Source organism: Carassius auratus, chromosome 43 (genome assembly GCF_003368295.1).
Source record: "Carassius auratus strain Wakin chromosome 43, ASM336829v1, whole genome shotgun sequence".
Taxonomy (NCBI): Eukaryota; Metazoa; Chordata; class Actinopteri; order Cypriniformes; family Cyprinidae; genus Carassius; species Carassius auratus.
Window position 1 is genome coordinate 2813972 of NC_039285.1, and position 23719 is coordinate 2837690.

The window sequence follows — 23719 nt, forward strand, 5'->3', positions numbered from 1 at the left end:
GTTGCAAAGGGCATGTGTATTTTGGAAAGCATCCACGTTGCATCCATTTAAAGCTGCAGTCGGTAACTTTTGACGCTCTAGCGGTTAATAAACAGAACTGCTTGCGTTTTGCTGAAGAACATCGTAGCCGGAACTACTTCTCTCTGTTTATGTCTATGAAGAATCACAAAGGTACTGGGTTACTCCGCCGCGGTACCCCCGAAGCAATCTAAAATAGTCCGAATATAAACACTTATTATAGGTGCACCCTAGTGATTCAGGACAAGCTAAAAACACGGTTTGGAAAATGGATTCATGGTGTACTCGCTTATTATATACATTTTTCTACATTTTAAACACAAACAAAGTTACGGACCGCAGCTCTGATTGGTTGATTTCTTACTGGGAGCGGATGACTTTCTGCAAATGGAAATAGGACATTGGGAGGAGCCAGAGGAGCTTGATTTTTTCACAGATTATCTGTCTCATATTCTACTGTCAGGACATAATGACAGGTTTAACAAATATGTAAAAAAATATATTTTTACAAAAGTTACCTACTGCAGCTTTAAGCCACAAGTTGCCAGATTGACTGATCAGTTTGATGCATGTATGTACTGTACGTACATCACGCATGCATTTATTTGCTGAGATATGATATTAATTAAAGGCTATTAAAGTACCTATTAAAATGTAGCACAGTTTCCACTGAAGTATTGTGCAGCACAACTGTTCTGAACATTCATAATTATCAGAGATATTTTCTTAACAGCAAATCAGCATATTAGATTGATTTCTGAAGGATAGTGTAAGAGATAAAGTAATGATGATTAAAAATTCAGCATAAATTACATTTTAATATGTATTCAAAAAGAAAACAGTTATTTTAAATTGTAATAATTTTTCACTGATTTTACTGTCTTTTTGATTGAATAAATGCAGCCCTTTTGAGCAGAAGAGACTTATTTCCAAAAACAATACAAATAAAAAAATCATTTAAATGATTTTATAAATACAAATATTTTAAATATAATTTTTGGAGCAATAGTGTAATTATGTCCCAGCTTCCTCTTTTAATATGCTAAACTATGTAATGGGAATTTTAAAAAGATTTGTGATCCTCACAACCCAGTAATATCTGTGCTTTATTATGTCACTTAATCAACCATTAGGTCAAAGTACGCCTGACATTTTTGTGAGCTTAAACATTCACCAATAAACATTATGAGTGATGTTGGCATGCACATTTAATCTTAACAGGAAGTTAACTTACGAAAATCAACCAATGAACTTTGAGAACTGTGGGCCCTTTCTGAACGTTGGATGCTATTGGATGAAATGTGCATGTGGACTCTTTTACAGCTCTTAGTCACATCAGAGTGAGTGAGATGTTTTATGGTTCATGCTGTGGGGAAGTGAAAAGTTCAAAAAGGATTCAGCTGGAATACGAGTGATGACAGAGTAGAGTCATCTCTAAAATAAGAAAAAGGAAGCTTATTTAATTAGTCATTAACATAGAGACAGAGTTTAGAAGAACTCAAGCTGTTGATGAACTTCCCGTCCATGCCATGTGCTGCTTGAGAGGTCAAGAGTGAGTCAGACTCATGAGACTCATCCAGGTATTTTCCATTTCAAACAATGACTGACACACAAAGCATCTGTGTGATGTGAAACAGGTGGACAGACTCTTGCTGTCTAAGGTTACTTCTAAGGCAGCTTCCTAACTGGAAATCGAAATACATGCTCTTAATATAAGTGTTTGGCTGATGTATAACCAGTTTAATATCACTTATGATGCCTTAAAATACCATCCAGTTTGGTAGATCACTAAGTGTGGAACTTGGAGTTCTTAAAGGGATAGTTCACCCAAAAATGAAAATGTTGATCTACAAGATGAACATGATTTTTTTTCTTCAGTAGAGCAGTAGTGTCAGTGGTAATGTTCAAGTCAATGGCTAGCGTCACTTTAAGAGTCGGAAAAATCATATCAGGCAACACAAAATGAATAGCCGTGGTTAATGACAATATACTGAGGTCTTAAGAAGCAAAACGATCAGTCTGTGCAAGAAACTCAACAGTATTACTCATTATCCAGAGCTTTAGGCAAACCGTCAGGAGTGATGTCCGATTCACGAACGAATCATTCTTTTGAACCGATTCTTTTTGTTGTGAACTGAATGAACTAGTTCAGCAAATTGGACTGAATCATCTGAAACAGTTTGTGGCTCGCGCAACACAGATCTACAAGTTACTCCAACAAAACTCACTTTCGGACACCTGAGTCTCTGGCACGAAATGAGCCAAAATAACGGCGTGTGTGATCCTGTGATGAATCAACTCACTCAGTGCTCCAGTTCCTCCAACAGTCACTGAACGATGCTTTAGACATGTTTGGGTGCTTTAATGATATAATTGCATATACGTCATGCCATCGTGTGATTACACAAACGAAGGGCGAGGAAGAGGCGGAGCTGGGTTGAATGACAGGGGTTGGAACAAGAAAAGCGAGCAGAAACACTGCAGCTCATTACTTCTGATCTGATTCAGGGCATCTCACAGAGACGATAACCTACGATGACAGGTATTGCATAACCATTAAAAAGCCAGGGAAAACTGCGCCACAGGAATGCAAAATCAAAACCCGAACGCATGCTACAAACTCACTCACTCAAGCTTCAGAGGATCCACGGACTGGATTTGCAGAGGTAAATTAGTTTATACTCTCCTGTTTCTGAACATTACATCCAGTTCTTGCTATACACATCTTGAGCAACTCCAATTTTTAAGACACATAGAAAGTTTACTATAATCGTGCATAACAAGAGTGTGTGCAACATGAATTTCAATGCAATTATGAGATGCTTGAAAACTGTTTTTGAGCACCAATTAAGCATTGTTTATCTTTAAAGGTAGGTGGAGTGAGACGTTTTTTCAGCGTATAATCATAGTACAATGAACCATTTCAAAAGATCGAGGCTGCTCGTTTTATGATACCTTTAAGTTGTCAAATGAAAATCTGCCCAACGACACCAAAGGAGCCAGATCAGACCACCGGAGCCCACCAATGACTCCCACACTCTTCCTGTGTGACAATGCTTTTCTTTAAGGACGTGACGTTAAGAAAAAAAACTTTTTATTCCAATCCCTGCAGCTGCATTGTCCGCTGCTGTAACTGGCTAACACACTCCACATTCTTGCTTTTGTTAGTAACACTCGCAGAGAGACCAGGAAAACGAATATTCCCACATGCTTCTACTCGCATCAGTGACCTCTTTTTTCTACTCTGCCATGGTTCTTCCATTATTTCTATAATCAAATTAGGAACACATGCATGCTATTGTCCAAAAGGCTTTTTTATATAAATTAATATTCTTCTTCAGCAAATATGCATATTTATTACATTTAGCATTAGAATTATTCCTGAAGGATCATGTGACACTGAAAAGTGGAGTAATGATGCTGAAAATTCAGCTTTGATCACAGCAATAAATTATATTTTAATGTATATTCACAGAGAAAACAGATATTTTAAATTGCAATAATATTTCACAATATTACTGTTTTTACTGTACTGTTTTCAAATAAATACAGCCTTAGTAAACATAAGAGACTTCTTTCAAAAACATTTTTAAAAGTTTTTCCAACCCTCAGCCTATAGTGAATATCCAAAATAATCATAAAGGATATTTAAAAAATATTATTTATAGCAGCTTGAAGGTACTAGCTTCTGATTTGACAACCATCCATGACGCTCTAGAATCATAGTGACGAGTTTTGCATGGGCAAAAACATAAACAAATTAAAAAGAAAATCTGAATTCAAGTTATATAAGTATATATATTATATATATTTATATAAAACAAATCTGTGCATGCATGCACAGATTCTGAGATGTGTGTAGTCTTCATATTTGGAATAGAATGTGCTAGTTTTATCCAGATAGACCAATTTTTATCCATGAGGCCCCAGGTGTGTTATTTGACCTTTAAATTATAAATTTCCACATCATCCTTCCACCATACATTGCATAATTTCCTGAGAGACAAATTAAGTGCCCTAAAAACCAAAGACAGACAATGCATATGTACTGATAAGAGAAATCTCCTGCTTATCAAATTATTATTTTTTTTACAGTAAAATGCCAAACGATCATAAAGTACATTCAGGCACACTCACATAACAATGAGCATGAAGTCAAAGCCGCGCTTCTGGGCTAAATGCACATCTGGAGGGTATGTGAGGAGGTGGTTGCCTTTTTGTCCCGTGTTTTGGGATGAAAAACAGGGTGTTACCGAAAGCATATGATGATGTGTGACCCAATGGTGCCTTATTTCACAGTCACCGACCCCCACTTCATTCTGACAGCACAACCCCCCCCCCCAAATGATACTGATTACTATCTAAAGATCCACAGACTTGCATGTGCTTTCAAGCAATCAGTGACCCACATACAAAAATGCTTACGTCACACCTAGACCAAAATAGACTGATAGGCATTCCGCCAAACATGCAACACAACGATGCCATCTCATTGCTAAAAAATATATTTTTTAAAGATCATGAAACACTAAATGGTGCATGCGGATAGGTTCTAACTCATTCTGACATAATGACATCATTATTCACGTGGCGCAGCTGATCGGTTCTTTTGGTATCAGCAGCCAATGAGCTTGCAGCTCAAACATTCAAATACTCTGCTACCCTCCACCTTCCCCAGCTCCACCTGTACAGATCTGCTGTGGGGTGATTTCATATATTGTATTATATGGGGTGGTCTCATATAGCAGCAGAGAGTTGAGTTGTCATGGCAGAAATACCCTTAAACAATGACATTATGAGACTGATTAAAAGTCACTTGGTTCGTACAGAAGTGAAAGCATTAGAGCCGCTTCTTATTTCCTCTTTACCTTTTAAGCACATATGTGAGGTATTTCTATTTTCAGCAGGCCATTTACAGATATCAGAGCCAGGTGTAATATCTCTGAAGAAATGCACCTGACTTAACCGGTTTAAGGTTTTTGCTGATAAATGTGACCCAGTTCAGTCCAAAGCAAGCTGAACCACTGCCCGCTGCTCTTATCTTACACTTTACACTATCATCTACAGCATGTGACACAAATCCACCATCTGCAATGAAACCATACTAACAACAGCGCTGTGATAAACCACACGAATAACCCTAAAATCCTCATTCTGAATTTATGCTTTTTAATAAACACGTGCACTTGTGAAAGGTACAGCATATTGAGAGCTAACAACATGTTTTATTTTCATTACATTTCATGCAAAAGGAAGCCCAATGTATTTCAACCGCTGAAAAGATTCAAAAATCTTGAAGGAATGCTAATGGTATTTAAATCATAATTTGGACACGATCCAAAAAGAACCAAACACTCACTGGAAAACCTGAATTTCCCAATGTCACTTCATTCAGTAGAACGCAATATTGTTTTCCAAAATATAATACAATATGTATATGCAATCCTGTAGTATTGTTTGACTACAGATTTCTCATTTGTGCAGTATGAACACAGTGACCGTCATGAACCGCTCTACACGCCCAGCAGTGTAAATACTGAATGAGCATTTTCAGACTGCTGGGTAACTATAGGCCCTTTTTTCAACATTTACATTTATGCATTTTGAAGATGCTAATATCCAAAAGGAACATAGGCAATTCGTCAAAGAGCCAACAATATTAATAATGTTTTAAATAAATTGATAAACTACACCAACAATGGAAACACACAATAATAGATGGAAGCCTTGCTATAATAATACTAATAATAATGAAACTAATAATAAAAAATATTAATTGTGTCGTTTTTATATATAATATGAATATATCTTGAATATATTTTTATATTTAATTAAATTAAACAGATAAATTAAATATTACTCTTTATTACATATTGTATTTTTAGTCAAATAAAACATAAAAAAGGCACATTAAAATATATTACATTTTACATATCTAAAATTATATATTAAATAATAAATTTTACAATCATTATATTAATATTAATATTTAACTAAGTAATAATAAATATAATAAATAATAGTAATAATAACTTTAATTATATGGTATTAATATTACAGATTGTATTATTTGTCAAATAAAACAAAATTCTTATTCAAATATAAGTATCACACAGACACTATTAAAGTTTATTCAATTAATGATAATGTACTAACTAATAATAGTAATAATTTATATATTTATATGTATTATCGTCTATTAAATATTGACGTTATTATAAATGTTTTTTATATAACATAACACATGGTAAATAATAGAAACAATACACAAAGACTGAGGTCATTATTATGATCACACAACACGCATATATTTGGATGTTGTTAGATTGAATATGAGGCGAGCATACCTTGTGTTGGAGGCACATGTAACTCAAGCACAGATCAGACGCTGTTATTTGATCTCAAACCACATAAACGAGGAGAAGAATCTCTATAATCAGAGCAAATCCTGCTGATAAAGCCACATCCACATCCGAGTGCTGTCTTTCATGAATAAGCAGCTCTTCCTCTGTCTGCTCTCCACAGACACGCGCCCCACGCAAGATCCCGGTGAACGCGACTGCGGCTCCGCGCATCGCCGCGCGTGACAGCGATCAAAAACAGGCGGCACTCACCTCTGTCCAAAGACGCGAATGTGATTTCCCCGAGCAGACTCTCCCACTCTCTGTCACGCATTCAGCGTCTCTCCGCGCTCATCTGCTCCAGTCTTCTCCGGTCCGTCTATCTGTCTCACTGCTGCTGTAGAGACACACAAACCTGCTGCGAGAAGCGCCGCCCACGGGCGAGACCAGTGGTCATTAGTTCCCCACGCAGCGCTGCGCTCACGAGACGCGTCACCTGCGCCAACGGAGGAGGAACATGCAATATTAAAGACAGCACATGCCTGATATCTCATTATACTACTCTAGATATCTGACTTAGAAATAACAGGGATGAGGCCTAGACAGACAGACGGAGAGATGGAGAGAGAGACAGACAGACGGAGAGATGGAGAGAGACAGACAGACGGAGAGATGGAGAGAGACAGACAGACGGAGAGATGGAGAGAGAGAGACAGACAGACGGAGAGATGGAGAGAGAGAGACAGACAGGCGAGAGATGGAGAGAGAGACAGACAGACAGACTGAGAGATGGAGAGAGAGACAGACAGACAGACTGAGAGATGGAGAGAGAGACAGACAGACAGACTGAGAGATGGAGAGAGAGACAGACAGACAGACTGAGAGATGGAGAGAGAGACAGACAGACAGACTGAGAGATGGAGAGAGAGACAGACAGACAGACAGACTGAGAGATGGAGAGAGAGACAGACGGAGAGATGGAGAGAGAGAGACAGACAGACGGAGAGATGGAGAGATGGAGAGAGAGAGACAGATGGAGAGATGGAGAGAGAGACAGACGGAGAGATGGAGAGACAGACAGACGGAGAGATGGAGAGAGAGACAGACGGAGAGATGGAGAGACAGACAGATGGAGAGATGGAGAGAGAGAGAGACAGACGGAGAGATGGAGAGAGACACAGACAGACGGAGAGATGGAGAGAGAGACAGACAGAGAGATGGAGAGAGAAACAGACAGACAGAGAGATGGAGAGAGAGACAGACAGAGAGATGGAGAGACAGACAAACAGAGCGATGGAGAGAGAGACAGACAAATAGATGTTCTTTTTTTTGTTATAATTTTTTTTTTTTTTTCTACATTTGTACACTTAGCTTTGGCAATATTGTATAATTTACATTCATGTCAATAAAGCAATGTTGAATTGAATTGAATAGAGAGATGGAAGAGAGAGACAGACAGAGAGATGTAGAAGAGACAGACAGATGGAGAGATAGACAGACAGAGAGATGGAGAGAGAGAGAGACAGACAGACGGAGAGAGGAAAGAGAGACAGACAGAGAGGTGGAGAGAGAGACAGACAAATAGAGAGATGAAAGTGAAAGTGACGTGACATTCAGCCAAGTATGGTGACCCATACTCAGAATTTTTGCTCTGCATTTAACCCATCCGAAGTGCACACACACAGAGCAGTGAACACACACACACACTGTGAACACACACCCGGAGCAGTGGGCAGCCATTTATGCTGCGGCGCCCGGGGAGCAGTTGGGGGTTCAATGCCTTGCTCAAGGGCACCTAAGTCGTGGTATTGAAGGTGGAGAGAAACCTGTACATGCACTACCCCCACCCACAATTCCTGCCGGCCCGAGACTCAAATTCACAACCTTTTGATTGGGAGTCCGACTCTCTAACCATTAGGCCACGACTTCCCATGGAGAGAGAGACAGACAGAGAGGTGGAGAGAGAGACAGACGGACGGAGAGATAGAGAGAGAGACAGACAGACGGAGAGATGGAGAGAGAGACAGACGGAGAGATAGCGAGAGAGACAGACAGACGGAGAGATGTATATATTATACACACATGTATAATGAAGTTATTTAGTATTTTGTCAGACAAACATATCTTAAGAACAACGAGTAACAAAATAAATATTTTTATATATTTAAATAAATAAATTATTAGGTTAATCTCTAATGATGTCATGGAAACACCATTACTAAGTTTCTTAGCGCCCTCTGCAGGTAATTAGCAGTTAACCAGACTAGTCGATGTTGAAGATTACTACCATCGTGAAAGAAAGGTGATAAAGCTCCTGCAGCCTGAATCTCATTATTAGGGATAATGTATACAATTGAATCAAAATAAATTGATTATTTTGATTTTTGATTTATTAACTATTTATCTGTTTATGTATCATATCAATTTCCTTTTTGACCTTTGATACTATTGACCTTCTTGGTTTTGCCCAAATCATCATGTCTGAGATGAACAGAATGCACAGTGACTAAAAAAACGTGTTGCAATATCCATGATTTACTGTCTCTCAACCATCATCACTCTGATGAGCAATGGCTTCATTTATATTATTAGTCATACATTAGTTCGGGATTGTTCAAATATATTTAAATCTAAACAAAGCTTTCTGATTACATAGATTTTATATTCACTTATGAGATAATATTATTTTCACTTTTATATTATATTATATTATATTATATTATATTATATTATATTATATGAAGCTTAAATTTCTGTTAGAATGTAATGTAATGTTTATTCTTGTGATCTCTGGCAACCCTGGATGAAGTTCTTGACAAATCCTACTACACTAAAGAATTGGCTCATGAATATTACTTATGTAACAAGGCGTCCTTCTGATTGGCTGAACGGCAGACATGGTCGTTTATCAGCTGACAAATCGACGAATCACTGTCACTATAAAGGCTGACTCATGAATATGAATTATCTTAGGCGTCTGGACACCCAAGGAAGTAGCTACTATCATCTACTTAATATTCATGAGCCAAAGCATTTTACCACAGTGAATTGCACAGATTGAATTGAAGTGGGCGGGGTTAGCGGCGCGGAGGCGGGGCCGTTGTAAAGTTGCCCAACTTGATCAGAGTTTAGCACGATTATTCGCCGCGATGGCGGAGGTGGCCGATCTCGCCGTCTCCCTGTCCTTACTGCTAGTGATTGTAGTTTTTAGCGAGGTGGCGAGGAGGACGGCTTTATATATCCTCCCAAATCGAAACTGGATCATTTATGTGCTGGAGCTGATTTCCACGTTTCAACTGTGCGCGTGCACGCATGAGTTAAAGCTGCTCGCTGAGGTGCGCGGACTGGAGCCGCAGATCGCACTGACCCTCACGTACCTCATCTCGGTGGTCCACGCGCTTTCGTTCCACGGCGCGATCTGTAACCCGAGCGGCGCTCTGGAGCAGCTGTGGCGCGGGGCTTTGACGCGAGGATGCGCTCTGACGCGGATCTCATGCCAGCTGATTGCGGCAGTAGCGGCGCGGCGCGTCATGCCTCACGTATGGGCACTGGCGCTCTCTGACCTGCACGCGCAACACTCAGCAGCGGGCTTTAAATGCGTGAACAGCCCCGTTAACGCGCCTCTGCTGCAGGCCGCCGCGGTGGAGCTGAGCTGCGCGTTTGTGATGCACTCCGCGGTGTCTAACCTGGAGAAGGTGGAGGAAAAATATCGGGTTCCTGTGGTAGCTGCTGTCATCACTACATTAGTCTATGCAGGTTTGTACCATAGTACAAATATACTAATTATTTAGTACCATGGTACCACTACCATGGTACTATCTATCTGTCTGTCTGTCTCTGTCTGTCTTTCTGTCTGTCTGTAAGTCTGTCTTTCTGTCTGTCTCAGTCTGTCTGTCTGTCTGTCTGTCTCTGTCTGTCAGTAGGTCTGTCTGTCTGTCTCTGTCTGTGTGTAAGTCTGTTTTTCTGTCAGTAGGTTTGTCTCTCTGTCTGTCTTTCAGTCTGTCTCAGTCTGTGTGTCTGTCAGTAGGTTTGTCTTTCTGTCGGTCTGTGTCTGTCTGTCAGTAGGTCTGTCTTTCTGTCTGTCTCTGTCTGTCAGTAAGTCTGTCTGTCTTTCTGTCTCTGTCAGTAGGTTTGTCTTTCTGTCTGTTTGTCAGTAGGTTTGTCTATCTGTTCATCTCTGTCTGTCTTTCTGTCTGTCAGTAGGTCTGTCTGTCTGTAAGTCTGTCTTTCTGTCTGTCAGTAGGTTTGTCTTTCTGTCTGTCAGTAGGTTTGTCTTTCTGTCTGTCTTTCAGCCTGTCTCTGTCTGTCAGTAGGTCTGTAAGTCTGTCTTTCTGTCTCTTTCTGTCTGTCTGTCTGTCAGTAGGTCTGTAAGTCTGTCTTTCTGTCTGTCTGTCGTCTGTCAGTTAGTCTTATATTTCAGCATCATAACTGCAGTGAAGCTGTACTCAGGAAGTGTCTGTACTGTATTTTGTGAAGGTGGTCATCTCACCGGCGCCGTGTTCAACCCAGCACTGGCGTTCTCAGTACAGTTCCCCTGTCCTGGAAACAGTTTTGCGGAGTACAGTTTTGTGTACTGGATCGGACCAATACTGGGTGAGCATTAGTATTACAACATTCACTCTGACCTTTGATGTAATCCTTTAGAGACAGTTCTCTAATCAATTATTTTTGTTAGGAAAACAAGTGTATCCAGTCAAACAAGTATAACAAAAGCAGATTCACTGAAATGTCTTTGGTGAAAGAGGAAAATCATATTTGCATGATAGTCATGAACAACACAGACTACCCAGCAGAATGTTTGAGAGTCATTTGAGCATAATGTCATGCATTTCTACATGTAAATGTACTATCAAACCAAACCAATGACATTAAATATAGCATGTGTACATGATAACTCATAGTATTTGTTAATAAAAGCTATAAATATATATCTCTATGTGTTGCTCTAGTATCTTCATTCAGTTTTTGCCACTTATCTTACAGGTATGACAGGCTCTCTGCTGCTTTTTGACCAAGTGATCCCTGCTATTTCAGGAAAACGCACAATTCCAAAGCACCTGAACTCTAATGGACTCAAGAGAAAAAAGATGAAGTGAATTAAGGCCTTATGACAGAGACTGACTTCTCGTTTATAAGTGCTTATATACTGTGAATATATACTGTAATTCTCCAGCTCATCTCCAAGTAATAACCAGGGTTTCTGCATGTTTTAAAATGTCTTAATTCAGGCCTTAAAAGATCTTAAATCGGAGAAGAAAGTCTTAAATTCATTATGTTATGGTATTAAATGATGCATGCACTTTAAAAAAACAACTTTGTATTTTTCCCTAATACGAATATCTAAACATGCTTTAACCAAGATACATTCACTTGAGATGCAAACTGAACATATAAAGTCTTGTATTCTTTATATAGTTATATAAATTGTTTTCTAATTATATAGTGTATAATCATAATTAAATCAAGTACAAAGTTCAAAACTTTTTCCTTTGAATTAAATAGATTTTTCTTAGACTACTAGAAAATATTCTTCTTGTTTTAATCATAAGTTCACTTCATTTTGATCAGTTTCTCATAAAACAAGACTTACTTTACATAATTTTGCTTCTCAAGAAAATGCATCTCGATTTGAAAATCATTACATAGTATTCATTCAATGTTCACGGTCTTAGAAATGTCTTTAAATGTCTTAAATTGACCTTCACTTAACCTGCAGAAACCCTGAATAATTAAACTGGGACCTTAATTATTTTATTTTTTTTAAAGAAGGGTTTTGGTGAAATCTATGCTTTCAGAAAAATCTCAAAATGTCTTTTTAATAACAAGATGCATATTCATAAAGCACAGTGAGTCTATAATGACATTCATAACACTCATAAAAAGCACATGACCTGTGTGCCAAGAATCAACTGTAAATGAGTTACGTTTTGTTTATGTGTTAAATCATATTTTTAACAAGCAGACATTCCTGGAATAAGAGAGCTGAAGTGTTAGAATACTATTTTGCATTACATTCTACTAGCGATGATTCTTACCTAGTAACAGGTAAATGTTCTTGTAGCAATAGTAATCTTGAGCACAGTTTTCCAGTGCCTTTGGATTATTCTAGGTAAAATAACCTGGGAAGATCAGACCGAATTGAGTGCTGCATCTATGAGCAACTGCAGAATGTGTATTATTAGATAATAACACGCTTCTGTGTTATGAAGAGTTACATGAAGTGTGAAAATCTGTAATTAAACGTTACATAAAAACACATGGCTCAGTGGTTATTTGACCCGAGAGGTCAAACGGGCTGATGTGAACCGGTTTCTGATGGACCTCTGACCCTTTGTAAAATCACAGATGTGCTGAACGAAACTGATAAGGAATTTTTTTTTTTTTTTCTACAGCGTGCAACAAAAGACAGGCAAAACAGAACAAATGAGATTGAAAAATTGTGAGATGTTGCTTACATAACTTGGCGTTCACACACGAATGCGAATTGTTGACTTGATGGACTCTGTCGTGCTGTCAAATTCCTGGTTTAAAGGAACAGGTTACGCAAAGATGAAAATTTGTTAAAAAAAAAAAAATAATAATTCTCACCCCTCAGACCATCTGAGATGTACATGAATTTGTTTCTTCCTCAGATTTGGGGAAATGTAGCATTGCATCACTTGCTCAGCAATGGATGCTTTGCAGTGAATGGGTGACGTCAGAATGAGAGTCCAAACAGCTGATAAAAGCATCACAATAATCCACAAGTAACCACTCCAGTCCATCAGTTAATGTCTTGAGAAGCCAAAAGTTTTTTAATGGACATGTTGCACTTGCGTGAGCTGCTCAGACCTGACCTGTTCTGTGTATCCGTGTTCACTGCTATGATCTGTCATTAGGACTAAATCCTAACGGAGACAGAAATAACACAAACTCCAGCACTGCCTGAACACTTGCATTCATTCCAGGTGAATTCACAGAATATCTGTCCAAATAATAGAAGGGTTTAAACGGGAGGAAAGTCCACAAACACAGTGAGAATCAGCACAAACAGAAAAAGCTTCTAATGGTCGGTCTCATAAAATCCAATGGTTCATGCCATAACCAAAAAACATAAATTATATAAATTAAAATACCATTCCTTTCTTCTTCTTCTTTTATTATTATAATGCTAATTATTTATGATGTTACCAGAATGCATATGGATTTTTGAACTCCCATTACTATCAGTGATGACTTTTATTCTGATTAGTCTTTTTTTGTTTTATAGTTGAAATTTGATTTTTTTTTTTTTACTTCAGTTTATGTTTATATTATATATCAAGTAAAGCATTTTTGACAGTTTTAGTTAACAATAACCATTATGCATAATACTATATATAATCTTCTCATATCTTTCTGTAATTTTCAGGTGACCCAGACATTTCTTGAGAGATTTTGTGACTCACGCGAAGGACTGCTGATGGAAATATTTGATCTACTGTGGGGAAATACACAGGAAATGATGAGACGAGGATGTCTCATAAACATCTGACTAAATACAAACTGAGAACGACCCAAAATGAGCTACATGAGTATTTGTAGCACACTTCAACACATTACAACAAATTCTAAAAAGAACTGCATGATTGAGGATTATTTCAAAGAGAGAGAGAGAGAGAGAGAGAAAACACCAAATATGGAAGAAAAAAACGAGGCTTTGGTACAAAAACAGCTGTATTTATTGAAATCTTGAACAAACTTTTCAACATAACTCCAATGAGGATGAAAATTCTGGAGCTTCAGGGAAAACTACAAAATACATGAGTGGAAGCTACACATGGCCGAGGCTCAGAGAAATATACAGCCACAAGCAAGGAGAGACAGAAATGCAGTAATCGCTTTGAGAGTCAGCCGGTATCCCAGCATGCCCCACTGAAGTGCTTCAATCAGCCGTACAGAAACGCTGTTCATCTGTCAACACATCGAGGAGTTCAGAGTCACACAGGAGCTTCAACACAGATTCACACAACAGCAGCAACACAGTCATTAGTCTGACGAGAATCAAACACACTCAGATCAAGTGTGTCATCACTTCCTGTCCAGAACCAGTGTTGCTTTTGTCAATTAAAAATGGTATTCAGTGACTGAAATAAAGAAGGAATAAAATATAAATATTCAATGAAAAATTAAAACCTGAAAATCTTAAAATGAAAATTTGAAACGTTGCCTTGTATACTATATGAAATAAGTACTGAAGTACTACAATTATTAAACACTAAATCTGAAATAAAGCAATATAGAATTATAGGTTTAAAAAAATATTGGTAATATTTAAAAAAAAACAATTAAATAAATATTTTATCAAAAACAATTAAAATAAATTATTTTTCTTAATAGACAAATATTTTTAAAGCGAAATGTTTATATGAAAAAATAGCTAACATTTAAACAAACTAATAAAAAAAATGACAAAAATACAAAATTACAAAAACCGCAACTGAAATAAATATAAATATTTTAAATGGCAAAAGCATAAAACAACTAAAATATATTAACTCTAAATAAAAAAAGGTTTTGTTTCTTTTAAATAACAGAAGTACTGAAAACTAATATAAAAAGCTGAACATATCGCTTATATAAATATATATATTAGAGGTGGGCATATATTAATCTAGATTAATCTCAGTGAAATCTTGGAATTAATCTAGATTAAAATGGCTCATTTGAATTCTGCCGACGGCATTCAGATTATGTGTGTTACCCAAATAAAATAATGACTAAAAGTAAGTCTTTGAGAACGGGTTTCTCAAGACAGGTGGTGCATTAGACCAGGGGCTCATCTCCTGTTTCCAAAATCATCACAAACTGCTTGAGAAAGCTGTAAACTAACTCCACATTGCACAAAGTGCAAACAACACAAAGGGTTTAGCCCTAAACCCCAAGGTTTCAGGGAAGGGAGACAGACGTCTGCGGGACTTGATTTTGAAATTCCATTCATATTGAAAAAAAAAAAAGGACGCGTTCCAGGTAAAGTCGAGGATTGCAGGGGAGGGGGGGGTTGGGGGTGTCTCGAAAAAGACAAGTTTTTCTAGTCAGAGTGAACACCACCAAAATCACGCAGAAGAGCAGAGGACAAGGACTGTCTCAGACTGATCCAGATGTTTGCTTTTACTGGTGGAGAGGGGACATTGAAAAATTTCACTGTGCACATTTGATCAACCAAAACGGCGGCTGGACCAGAGAAAGCTGAGGCAGACTGACAACAGAGACTTTCACAGCAGACGCTGGAGAAGAAGGGGGGAGTCGGGAGCAAAGTCCACCAAGGCCACGCAGCACAAACAGATAAGTCTGAAAACACACACACTTTCTCTAAAGCTCACTGCAATGAAGGAAGTATGCTTGCTTTAATACATGATCACATTGGAAGATTAGAAAATGATAAATCTTCTCTCGACAAGAACATAGGCACATAAATTAATTTATAAACAAATGCCACATAGATTATGGGTTAATGGAGTTGAAAGGGCTGGCAACTCAGTAATTAGAAAGGATGAAATAGATCCAATTCCAAAATTAAGTGGAAATTTAGTTTGGTCTACGACTGCATCTGGTTATACGGTCAGAGAATATTTCACTGTACCTTTGAGATGTAAAGATTAGAATGGCATGAACTTTAAGCATTGTTTACTACTGTCAGAAAACTGCCTTCAAAATTTGCAAGAAAGAGATTTAACGCCAAATTCAAACTTTAGCCACAATCCAACAATGGCAGTTGTGTGTTTACCAGTGTAAACGGAGAGATGATGAATTATGTGAAAAGCTTGTCAAGGCTGCAAAAGACAGTTTCACCTTATTCTGAATTATGCCATTCTCTGATTTACATTGCTCAGCACATACATCATTGGGAAAAGATTACATTTTAGAACAAAAATGGTTTCATGTATAGAAACAACAGACCTGAAATGGTTAATCGAGACATAAAATAGATGCGCTGTTTCTGTTGATTTGAGAAATGAACAGCAAATGTTGTTTGATTCTCTTCCACATGTTTCATTGTCCAAAAAGAAAAATGAACATAGGAAAGACATTGGTTTATTTGTAAAAATATTTTTTTTTTGTATGTAAATTGGGTGGAGACAGCAGAAGAAAAGGTTGAATGCAATCCAACACTGTCATTTGTCAACGGCCAGGTGGCTCAGGTACAATGCAATTCTATTAGAAATGCCATCACAATTAAAAGATGCACAGTGTTAAATCCAGCTACACTGGTCTTTACGAAGCAGGATGGGGAAGAACATGATTGTTTTGCTACATTTGAACAGGTCTGTCAACCAAGACCAGATTTTAAAAGAAACGCCCTTAGAAAATGCAGACTTAATTCTATTCATTGATGGTTCAGAATCTAGAGACCCAAATAATTGGCAAAAACAGAACAAGTTAAGCTGTAACCACTGCATATGCAACAATAAGATCTGGAGCGCTCCCCGCGCATTGCTCTGCGCAAGCGGCTGAGTTTGTAGCATTGACAGAGGCAAGCAAAATCGCTGATAGACAAACAGTTACCATTTTTACAAATTCTTGTTATTATTTTGGGGTTTATCATGATTTTAGGGCATTGTGGAAGTCTGAAGGTAAGCCTGATTTAACCATGATAAAAAAGTTAGTTGCTATCTACAAATGCGTCACACATTCCAAAAGTTATGATTTTGTGATTTTAGGAAACAAGTAAGCTGATACCACAGTGAAGGACACAGCTGTGAGAACAGAACTTTCTTTTACCTGTGTAACATTTAACATTTCACTCCCTTCTGATTATCTTACAGCTATGCAAGCTTTTGCCACAGCAGAGGACAAGAAACAACGGGTGAAGGCCGAGTGCAAACTGAAAACAGGCCGAGTACTGAAGACAGACCATGTCTGCCAAAACACTTTTTCCCACACTATGTGCAAAATGAAAATATCAGTCAGGTGTGACATTAAAGAACAAATTAATGAAGTGTTGTGAGCAAACAGGACTGTCTCGGGTAAAAGCGCTCCCCATTGTGTTAATGTATATGAGAATGAGGAAAAAGAACAGATATTTTGTTTGGCAGGCCAACCTCCGGTGGAGTAAGACCAGAAGCACAACCACTGTCCTCTACAGCCTTGTGTGAAGATGACATGCTGAAGTGTAGTAGAAAGTTGTCTCTTGCTCTCTCTCAGATATCTCAGCAGGTCAAGGACGCTCTGCCCAAGCCAGCGGAAGGAGTCTTGCATGATATCAGGCCTTGCTGATAACACACATAACTGAGGTGAAAGTGAGAGAGAGAGAGCTACGTGGGTACACGCAAGTCACTGCAGGAAGGTTCGAGCGCCACCAGAGGTTATATGTTAGGAATGACTTTGTTCCATAAAAAAAACAACGCAGATGCTTTTTTTTCACCCTTATGAGAGTAATGGTGTTTAAAATCCTGAATTTACAAGATTGATGTAAACTATAAGGGTAGTGTGTTCACAAATTTATCTGCATTTAATCAATATAAGTGATCAATAATGATCAAAAGGGAGGAGTGTTATGGAAATGTTTAGTTTTGTTGATTTGGCATTGATTGCATTCATCTCATTCAATTATCTTTTTAAACATACAGTGAATAAGGTAGTATATATACTCCATAGGGACATTGAGTTATTTTATGTAACTTGTGCACGTAACTGCTTTAGGTTGAAAAACAACATTTGAGGGGAAACTGTGTAGCAGAGACGGACAGTTTTTGAGAGTTACCAGGCATCTACGATGAGATGTGCATGTGTTATGATGTGATGTGCACGGAGCAACATGATTGGCTCAGAGGTCCAAAACTATTCTTCAATGTATCTTTTTACATACTATAAAAAGTGGGCTGTTATCTGTTGACTCAGAAGCTGTGTGTAAACCAGATCATTCTCTGCATAGAATTAAAGCAATACAAAGACAAAACTCTGTTTGGTTTTTCATGCTCAGCCTCTACAAATTTTTATTTAATTAGAATTGCCACAACAATATAAATAACACTGGCCAGGACTGGAAATGGAATTGGTCAAATGTGATTTTGAAGACACGTTTGTATATATTTATTTACCAGCGTCATCAGACTGTCCAGCGACTGTGTTTGAGTCGACTTCCATTCCTTCTGAACACAGACAAAAAAAACAGGTTTATTCACCGTATTAAATTACGACTGTCCTCCCCTGAGCTGCTCCCCTGAGCTTAACCCGCTCCAGATCCATTAGTGCTCAGGAAATCCTGCTGATTACAGACACACAGCCTTCTGAGTCTCACACGACACTCATCCTCCAGCGACTGAAATCACATCAAGACCAGACACACCAAACCCCAAACCCCAGTTTCAGCATCCTGTGGGGCTTTCCTCTCTTACTGCCATCTGGTGGCTGCTCATGTGCATTGCCTTTTCATTTCATTTCTAAAATTTAAATCTGGGATGTCCATAAAACAGTGTCAGAAATGTTAACACTGTTTTATTAGGTGTTTTGATGACAGTGAGTTACCAGAGATTTATAGCATTGATTAAACAATTTATAGCAATAATATGTGACAATAAAATCTAACATATAGTGTTTTCATAACATATTCAATATTATATATATATTGTAGCATCATTTCAATAACATTTCATTTCTTATAATTAATTAACTACATTATTAAAAAAATAAATAAATCTATATATTGTGTAAATCTATAACACAATATTTCAGTATTTAAAAAATTATGTTAATGTTTATCTTAATTTCAGGGTTGTATTTGTTAACATTACTTAATGCACAGTGAACTAACACGAACAACTGTATTTTCAACAAAGATTAATGAATGCAGTAAAGGAAAATGGCATATTGTTAGCTAATGCATTAATGAATGTTAACAAATGCTTATTGTAAAGTGTTATGTATATTTTAATATCATTAGAATATGGGAAACTATAGTTACAATATTGTGAGGTAGTAAACTGCCCTCTCAAGGACAGATAGACCACCTCTACTGAAATAAAGCGTTTCAGTAATGACCTTCAAATTGAGCCGATGGCTGGTCGTTTCTGACTCCAGCCATGTGGTACTGCGCCAGCATCCCTTCCAGACGCTCCAGTGTGGCCTGACCCTCGGACGTCAGCTGAGACAAACCCTCCTCATAGCTGTAAAACACAGGGACGTCACCCTGAACCTGACCCTGCTCTTGCTCTGAGAGGAAAGAGGAAATAATGTGAGAGGAGACACCAAGCCTCAGTCTGTCATGATTGACTTTAATATCACTGTCCACTTAAAAGAGGAGAGAAACCGGATCAGTGGTTCTCCACCAGGGGCCGTGAGAGGCCCTCAGGACACTTCCATGAAGACCAAGATGACTTTAAATGGACTTACAAAAGGGAAAAACCAGCTTTAATATCCAGATTTTTTATTGTTTAAAAAGGATTCATCTTTGAAAGTTATATACTTCTTGTTATGTCATGCTCTAAAATATTTTATGTAGAAACAAGCTGAGAAATTTCCATTTGAGACTAAAATATTTTAAAAAACATGCAACTTCGTGGCTCATAAAAAGCATGAACTTCCAAAAACAGAAACATTACTTTAACTATTTATAGAGAATTTAATCACTTACATTTTAATTATTTAAAAGTAGTTTACGTCATTATTCTTCAGATACTTATGAAAAGTTTATTACATTATTTTAAGAAAAGACTTTTTTTTAAAGTAGTTTATTTTATTATTTTAGAAATACGGAATTTAGTGATTAGAAGTACTTTCTTTTGATAAAAAAAAAATTATATATATATATATATATATATATATATATATATATATATATATATATATATATATATATATATACACACACTATTTTAAGAATTACAAACTTCAATTATTGTAATTCTAATTTTTTATAAATTGTTTATTTCCTTATATGTGATCATGGAGCACAAAAGCAGTCTAAAGTCTATACAGGGTATATTTGTAGCAAAAGCCAACAATACATTGTATTGGTTAAAAATGATAGATTTTTCTTTTATGCCAGATATCATTAGAATATTAATTAAAGATCTTGTTCCATGAAGATGTTTGTAAATTTCCTACCGTAAATATATCAAAACTTAATTAATTTTTGATCAGTAATATGCATTGATAAGAATTCATTTAGACAACTTCAAAGACGATTTTCTCAGTATTTAGATTTTTTTGCATCCTCAGATTCCAGATTTTCAAATACCGTATCTTCCAGACTATAAGTCGCACTTTTTTAATAGTTTGGCTCGTCCTGCGACTTATAGTCAGGTGTGACTTATTTATCAAAATTAATTTGACATGAACCAGAGAAATTAACTAAGAGACATGAACCAAGAGCAAACATTACCTTCTAAAGCCGCCAGATGACGCTCTATGCTGCTCAGTGCTTCTGTAGTCTACACTGAAGACATAGAGCGCCCTCTCGTGGATGTAGACGGTAATGCTTTCTCTTGGTTCTAAATAAATGCGACTTATAGTCCAGTGCGACTTATATATGTTTTTTCCTCATCATGACGTATTTTTGGACTGATGCGACTTATACTCAGGTGCGACTTATAGTCCGAAAAATAGGGTAGTTGTAACTCAGCAAAATATTGTCAGATCCTAACAAACCATACATCATTGGAAAGATTATTTATTCAGCTTTGGAAAAAAAAATGTGGAAAATTTTTTTACCCATATGACTGGTTTGTGCTCCAGGTTTGTGTAAATAAAAAGCTTTTCTACAGCTTTAGTACCAGAAATGTCTTGGCCTGTATGAGGGGCCTTTGAACATTGTCTTGGACTCTGGGGGACCTTGGGAGTCCAAAAGATGCATTATGGATCCAAATGGCACTCACCAGCCTCCTCGACGTCGTACTCCTCTCCCTCGTAATCGTCGGTGTGGACGTCATCGGGGTCGGGGTGCAGGGCCTGACAGTCACACATGCTGGAGAACAAGGGCTCCACTGCACACACACACAGTCACTCATCCAGCAGTGATGCTCACACTCAGCTCATCCACACACTCACATCTGGTTTTATCACTGGGCACGAAGCGGATCTCTGTGATAGTTCCCAAGTCTTCATCGTCACTGTCGCTCTCCTCATCATCCGAAGCTTTATCCAGCTGCTCAGCTTCAGCTTCATCTGGAAACCAATGAAGATCAGGTCAGGTCAAACCTCTGGACCCAGAACATCTCTGTTTAGATGATGGTGCCTCACCGTCCAGCTTTGCATTGACCATCACATACAGGTGCTCTTCTGGAAAGGCGCTGAGATCTCGTGAGACTGCATGGAGACTGATGGAGGGATATTCAAGACAGAAACCCATCCCTGAACCATCAAACCAGGACAGATGCCTGCGAGGATATGTCCCAAAAACATCAGGAGCGTACTATCAGGAAACTCTCCAGAAGACATGGTAATGTCAAATCATGCCATGCTATTACAATGCTTTTTGTATTACAAAAAAAAAAAAGTATTGTATAGACTGTATAAAAACAGGTATATGCACACATGTATACATAAAATAAATACACAAATTAATTAATATAAATATATTTTTATGTGATATGCAGTAATTAATAATACATATGAAATAAATGCTAATTATTCCTGTTGTATATTACAAATTATATAAAACATTATAAATATACAAAATTATAAATCATATAAAAATAAATTCAGATAGATGATCATTTATTTATATGTATAAACACATATAAAATAAAATAAAAACTAAATTTTATTACTTATGATATAGAATGTATATAATACACATCAAATAAATAATAAACATAAATAAATATATAAATTATATAATGCTAATAGGAAATGCTTAAATACATACATAAATATAAATATATTAAATGTGCACTACACTTGCTAGACATAATATAAGTTTATTCTTAAAGTTTATGCATTAATAGGTGACTACATGTGTCCACACGTGTCTTCTGATGACACGAACACAACACTGTTGATGCGCCGCGCACACACACACACACACACACACACACACACACACACACACACACACACAACACTTTTGCTGTAGTTCACTCACGCCTCAGCCACAAACAGCGTTCCTGATCCCAGTCTCTTCCTGTCCACAACTGCTGTGGTGTCGGCCTGCTGGAGCCTCACGCCCTCGCTGGGTGGATGCAAACTCTTCAGCACAACCATCCTGATGAATTGGAGCACTGTGGAAGCTGCTGAAGGCGCTAACAACAACTGATGCGCTAGTCTCTAGAGAATACACGACACACAAAGCGCTGCATCAGCAACAGTGACCCTCACTCAACGCTTTCTGCTTTAACTGCATTCGTGTACAAGAGAAACACGACCGGTTTGCGTGCAAGAAACTTTCAAAATAGATTTTCTAGTTCAAGGATCCGCTGTCATGCGTCACTTCTGCAGTACTCACTGATTAGGCGACAAACTCACTTTTACTTTAGGCGACCCCCAGTTTTTTACAGCAGGGGGCGCTAAGTGGCCCAGAAAGGCGGATTCTCCATTGAGTCGTGTTCAAATCTCAATAATATGTTTTGTCTTATTGGAGACTTTTTGTGTAGTAATAAGTATTATTTTTAAATATACTAATTACAATAATTAATGTATATTAAACATACGAATATTCAGCGGAGCAATATCTGTAAAAGTATCGAACAAAATATTTTAGTGTGTAATCGTAAACGATTGTGATTGGTCCACGGGTCTAAAACGTGGAGAAAAGTAACGTGTACCACGTGATATCGCTGCGCGTTGACGCTTTAGCTGCGATTTGGAAAGAATTAGCACTTGTAAAACAGTACTAAGAAAGGTTTGAAAGCTATTAATTATATTTACATATCTTAACTGACTAATTACAGACAGCTAAGCACCGCCCATTTTAAGAAAGTGATTTATCCATTCTACCCATCATTTATTTTCCACGCGCCGCTTTATGACGTGCGTTTCATATCATTAACAAAATCGTAGCGTGACTTCGCGTCTCTTGAGGATCCGAGGAGATGCGGCACTAATTTCTTGTGCACAAGCAAACTAAATTTAACTCATTCGACCGAGTTAAACAACCACTTTGCGCTATAAATGTTTTCTTAATCTTTTAGATTAAATAGATTATTTTATTGTTTGCATTAGGGTAGTTAACTAATAAACATTTTCTAATTATTGTATAATATTTATAGCCTACATGTGGTTTGTAAAATTCAGATTACAGAGAATGTTTGTACTTTCAATATAACCCACTGCATAAAAAAAGCACACACATTGTCTTATATGCATTTAAATATTGTTGAAATTATGTCACCTATAAAAGTAAAAAGTTTCTTGCATCTTGATACCTGTACAGCTACTTAAAAAGACAAATTGTGAGCCGAAAA

The 23719-nt window shown here is 37.4% G+C and overlaps 3 protein-coding genes and 1 long non-coding RNA gene across 10 annotated transcripts in view; 2 read left to right on the forward strand and 2 right to left on the reverse strand.

Moving 5' to 3' along the window:
- The window catches only part of pak1 (p21 protein (Cdc42/Rac)-activated kinase 1), a 45150-nt gene extending 38351 nt beyond the window's left edge, over positions 1–6799 (reverse strand). Inside the window, exon 1 of one of the 2 annotated variants that reach the window (XM_026230543.1) lies at positions 6633–6799. The gene's annotated coding sequence lies outside the window, so the exon portion shown is untranslated. Of the gene's footprint in view, positions 1–6365; positions 6558–6632 lie in introns of those variants that run through there. The other variant, XM_026230545.1, reaches the window with a different exon arrangement.
- Positions 6800–9465: 2666 nt separating this feature from the next.
- On the forward strand, positions 9466–12615 carry LOC113061435 (aquaporin-11-like). The gene is made up of 3 exons (XM_026230546.1): positions 9466–10115; positions 10836–10952; positions 11343–12615. Exons 1-3 carry the CDS (start codon positions 9509–9511, stop codon positions 11453–11455), a joined length of 837 nt encoding a protein of 278 aa, XP_026086331.1. The 5' UTR covers positions 9466–9508; the 3' UTR covers positions 11456–12615.
- A 1120-nt stretch (positions 12616–13735) lies between these two features.
- On the reverse strand, positions 13736–22639 carry LOC113061436 (methylosome subunit pICln-like). 6 transcript variants are annotated; one of them, XR_003278364.1, is made up of 7 exons: positions 22402–22639; positions 21558–21694; positions 21366–21482; positions 21194–21301; positions 19359–19529; positions 18419–18582; positions 13736–14291 (listed from the first exon to the last, which is right to left on the reverse strand). XR_003278364.1 is itself a non-coding variant. In XM_026230548.1 (7 exons), the coding sequence occupies exons 1-7, from the start codon at positions 22518–22520 to the stop codon at positions 14263–14265; spliced, it is 729 nt and encodes a 242-aa protein (XP_026086333.1). In that variant the 5' UTR covers positions 22521–22639; the 3' UTR covers positions 13738–14262. The 6 variants fall into 6 exon arrangements, 4 of the variants coding, with proteins under 4 accessions (XP_026086333.1, XP_026086332.1, XP_026086335.1 ...); XR_003278365.1 differs by having other exon boundaries at positions 13738–14291; positions 18503–18582; XM_026230548.1 differs by having other exon boundaries at positions 13738–14291; positions 18419–18466.
- LOC113061437 (uncharacterized) lies at positions 15140–18272 on the forward strand. The gene is made up of 2 exons (XR_003278366.1): positions 15140–17344; positions 17414–18272. It is a non-coding gene; the product is annotated as an uncharacterized LOC113061437 (long non-coding RNA).
- Positions 22640–23719: the final 1080 nt, after the last annotated feature.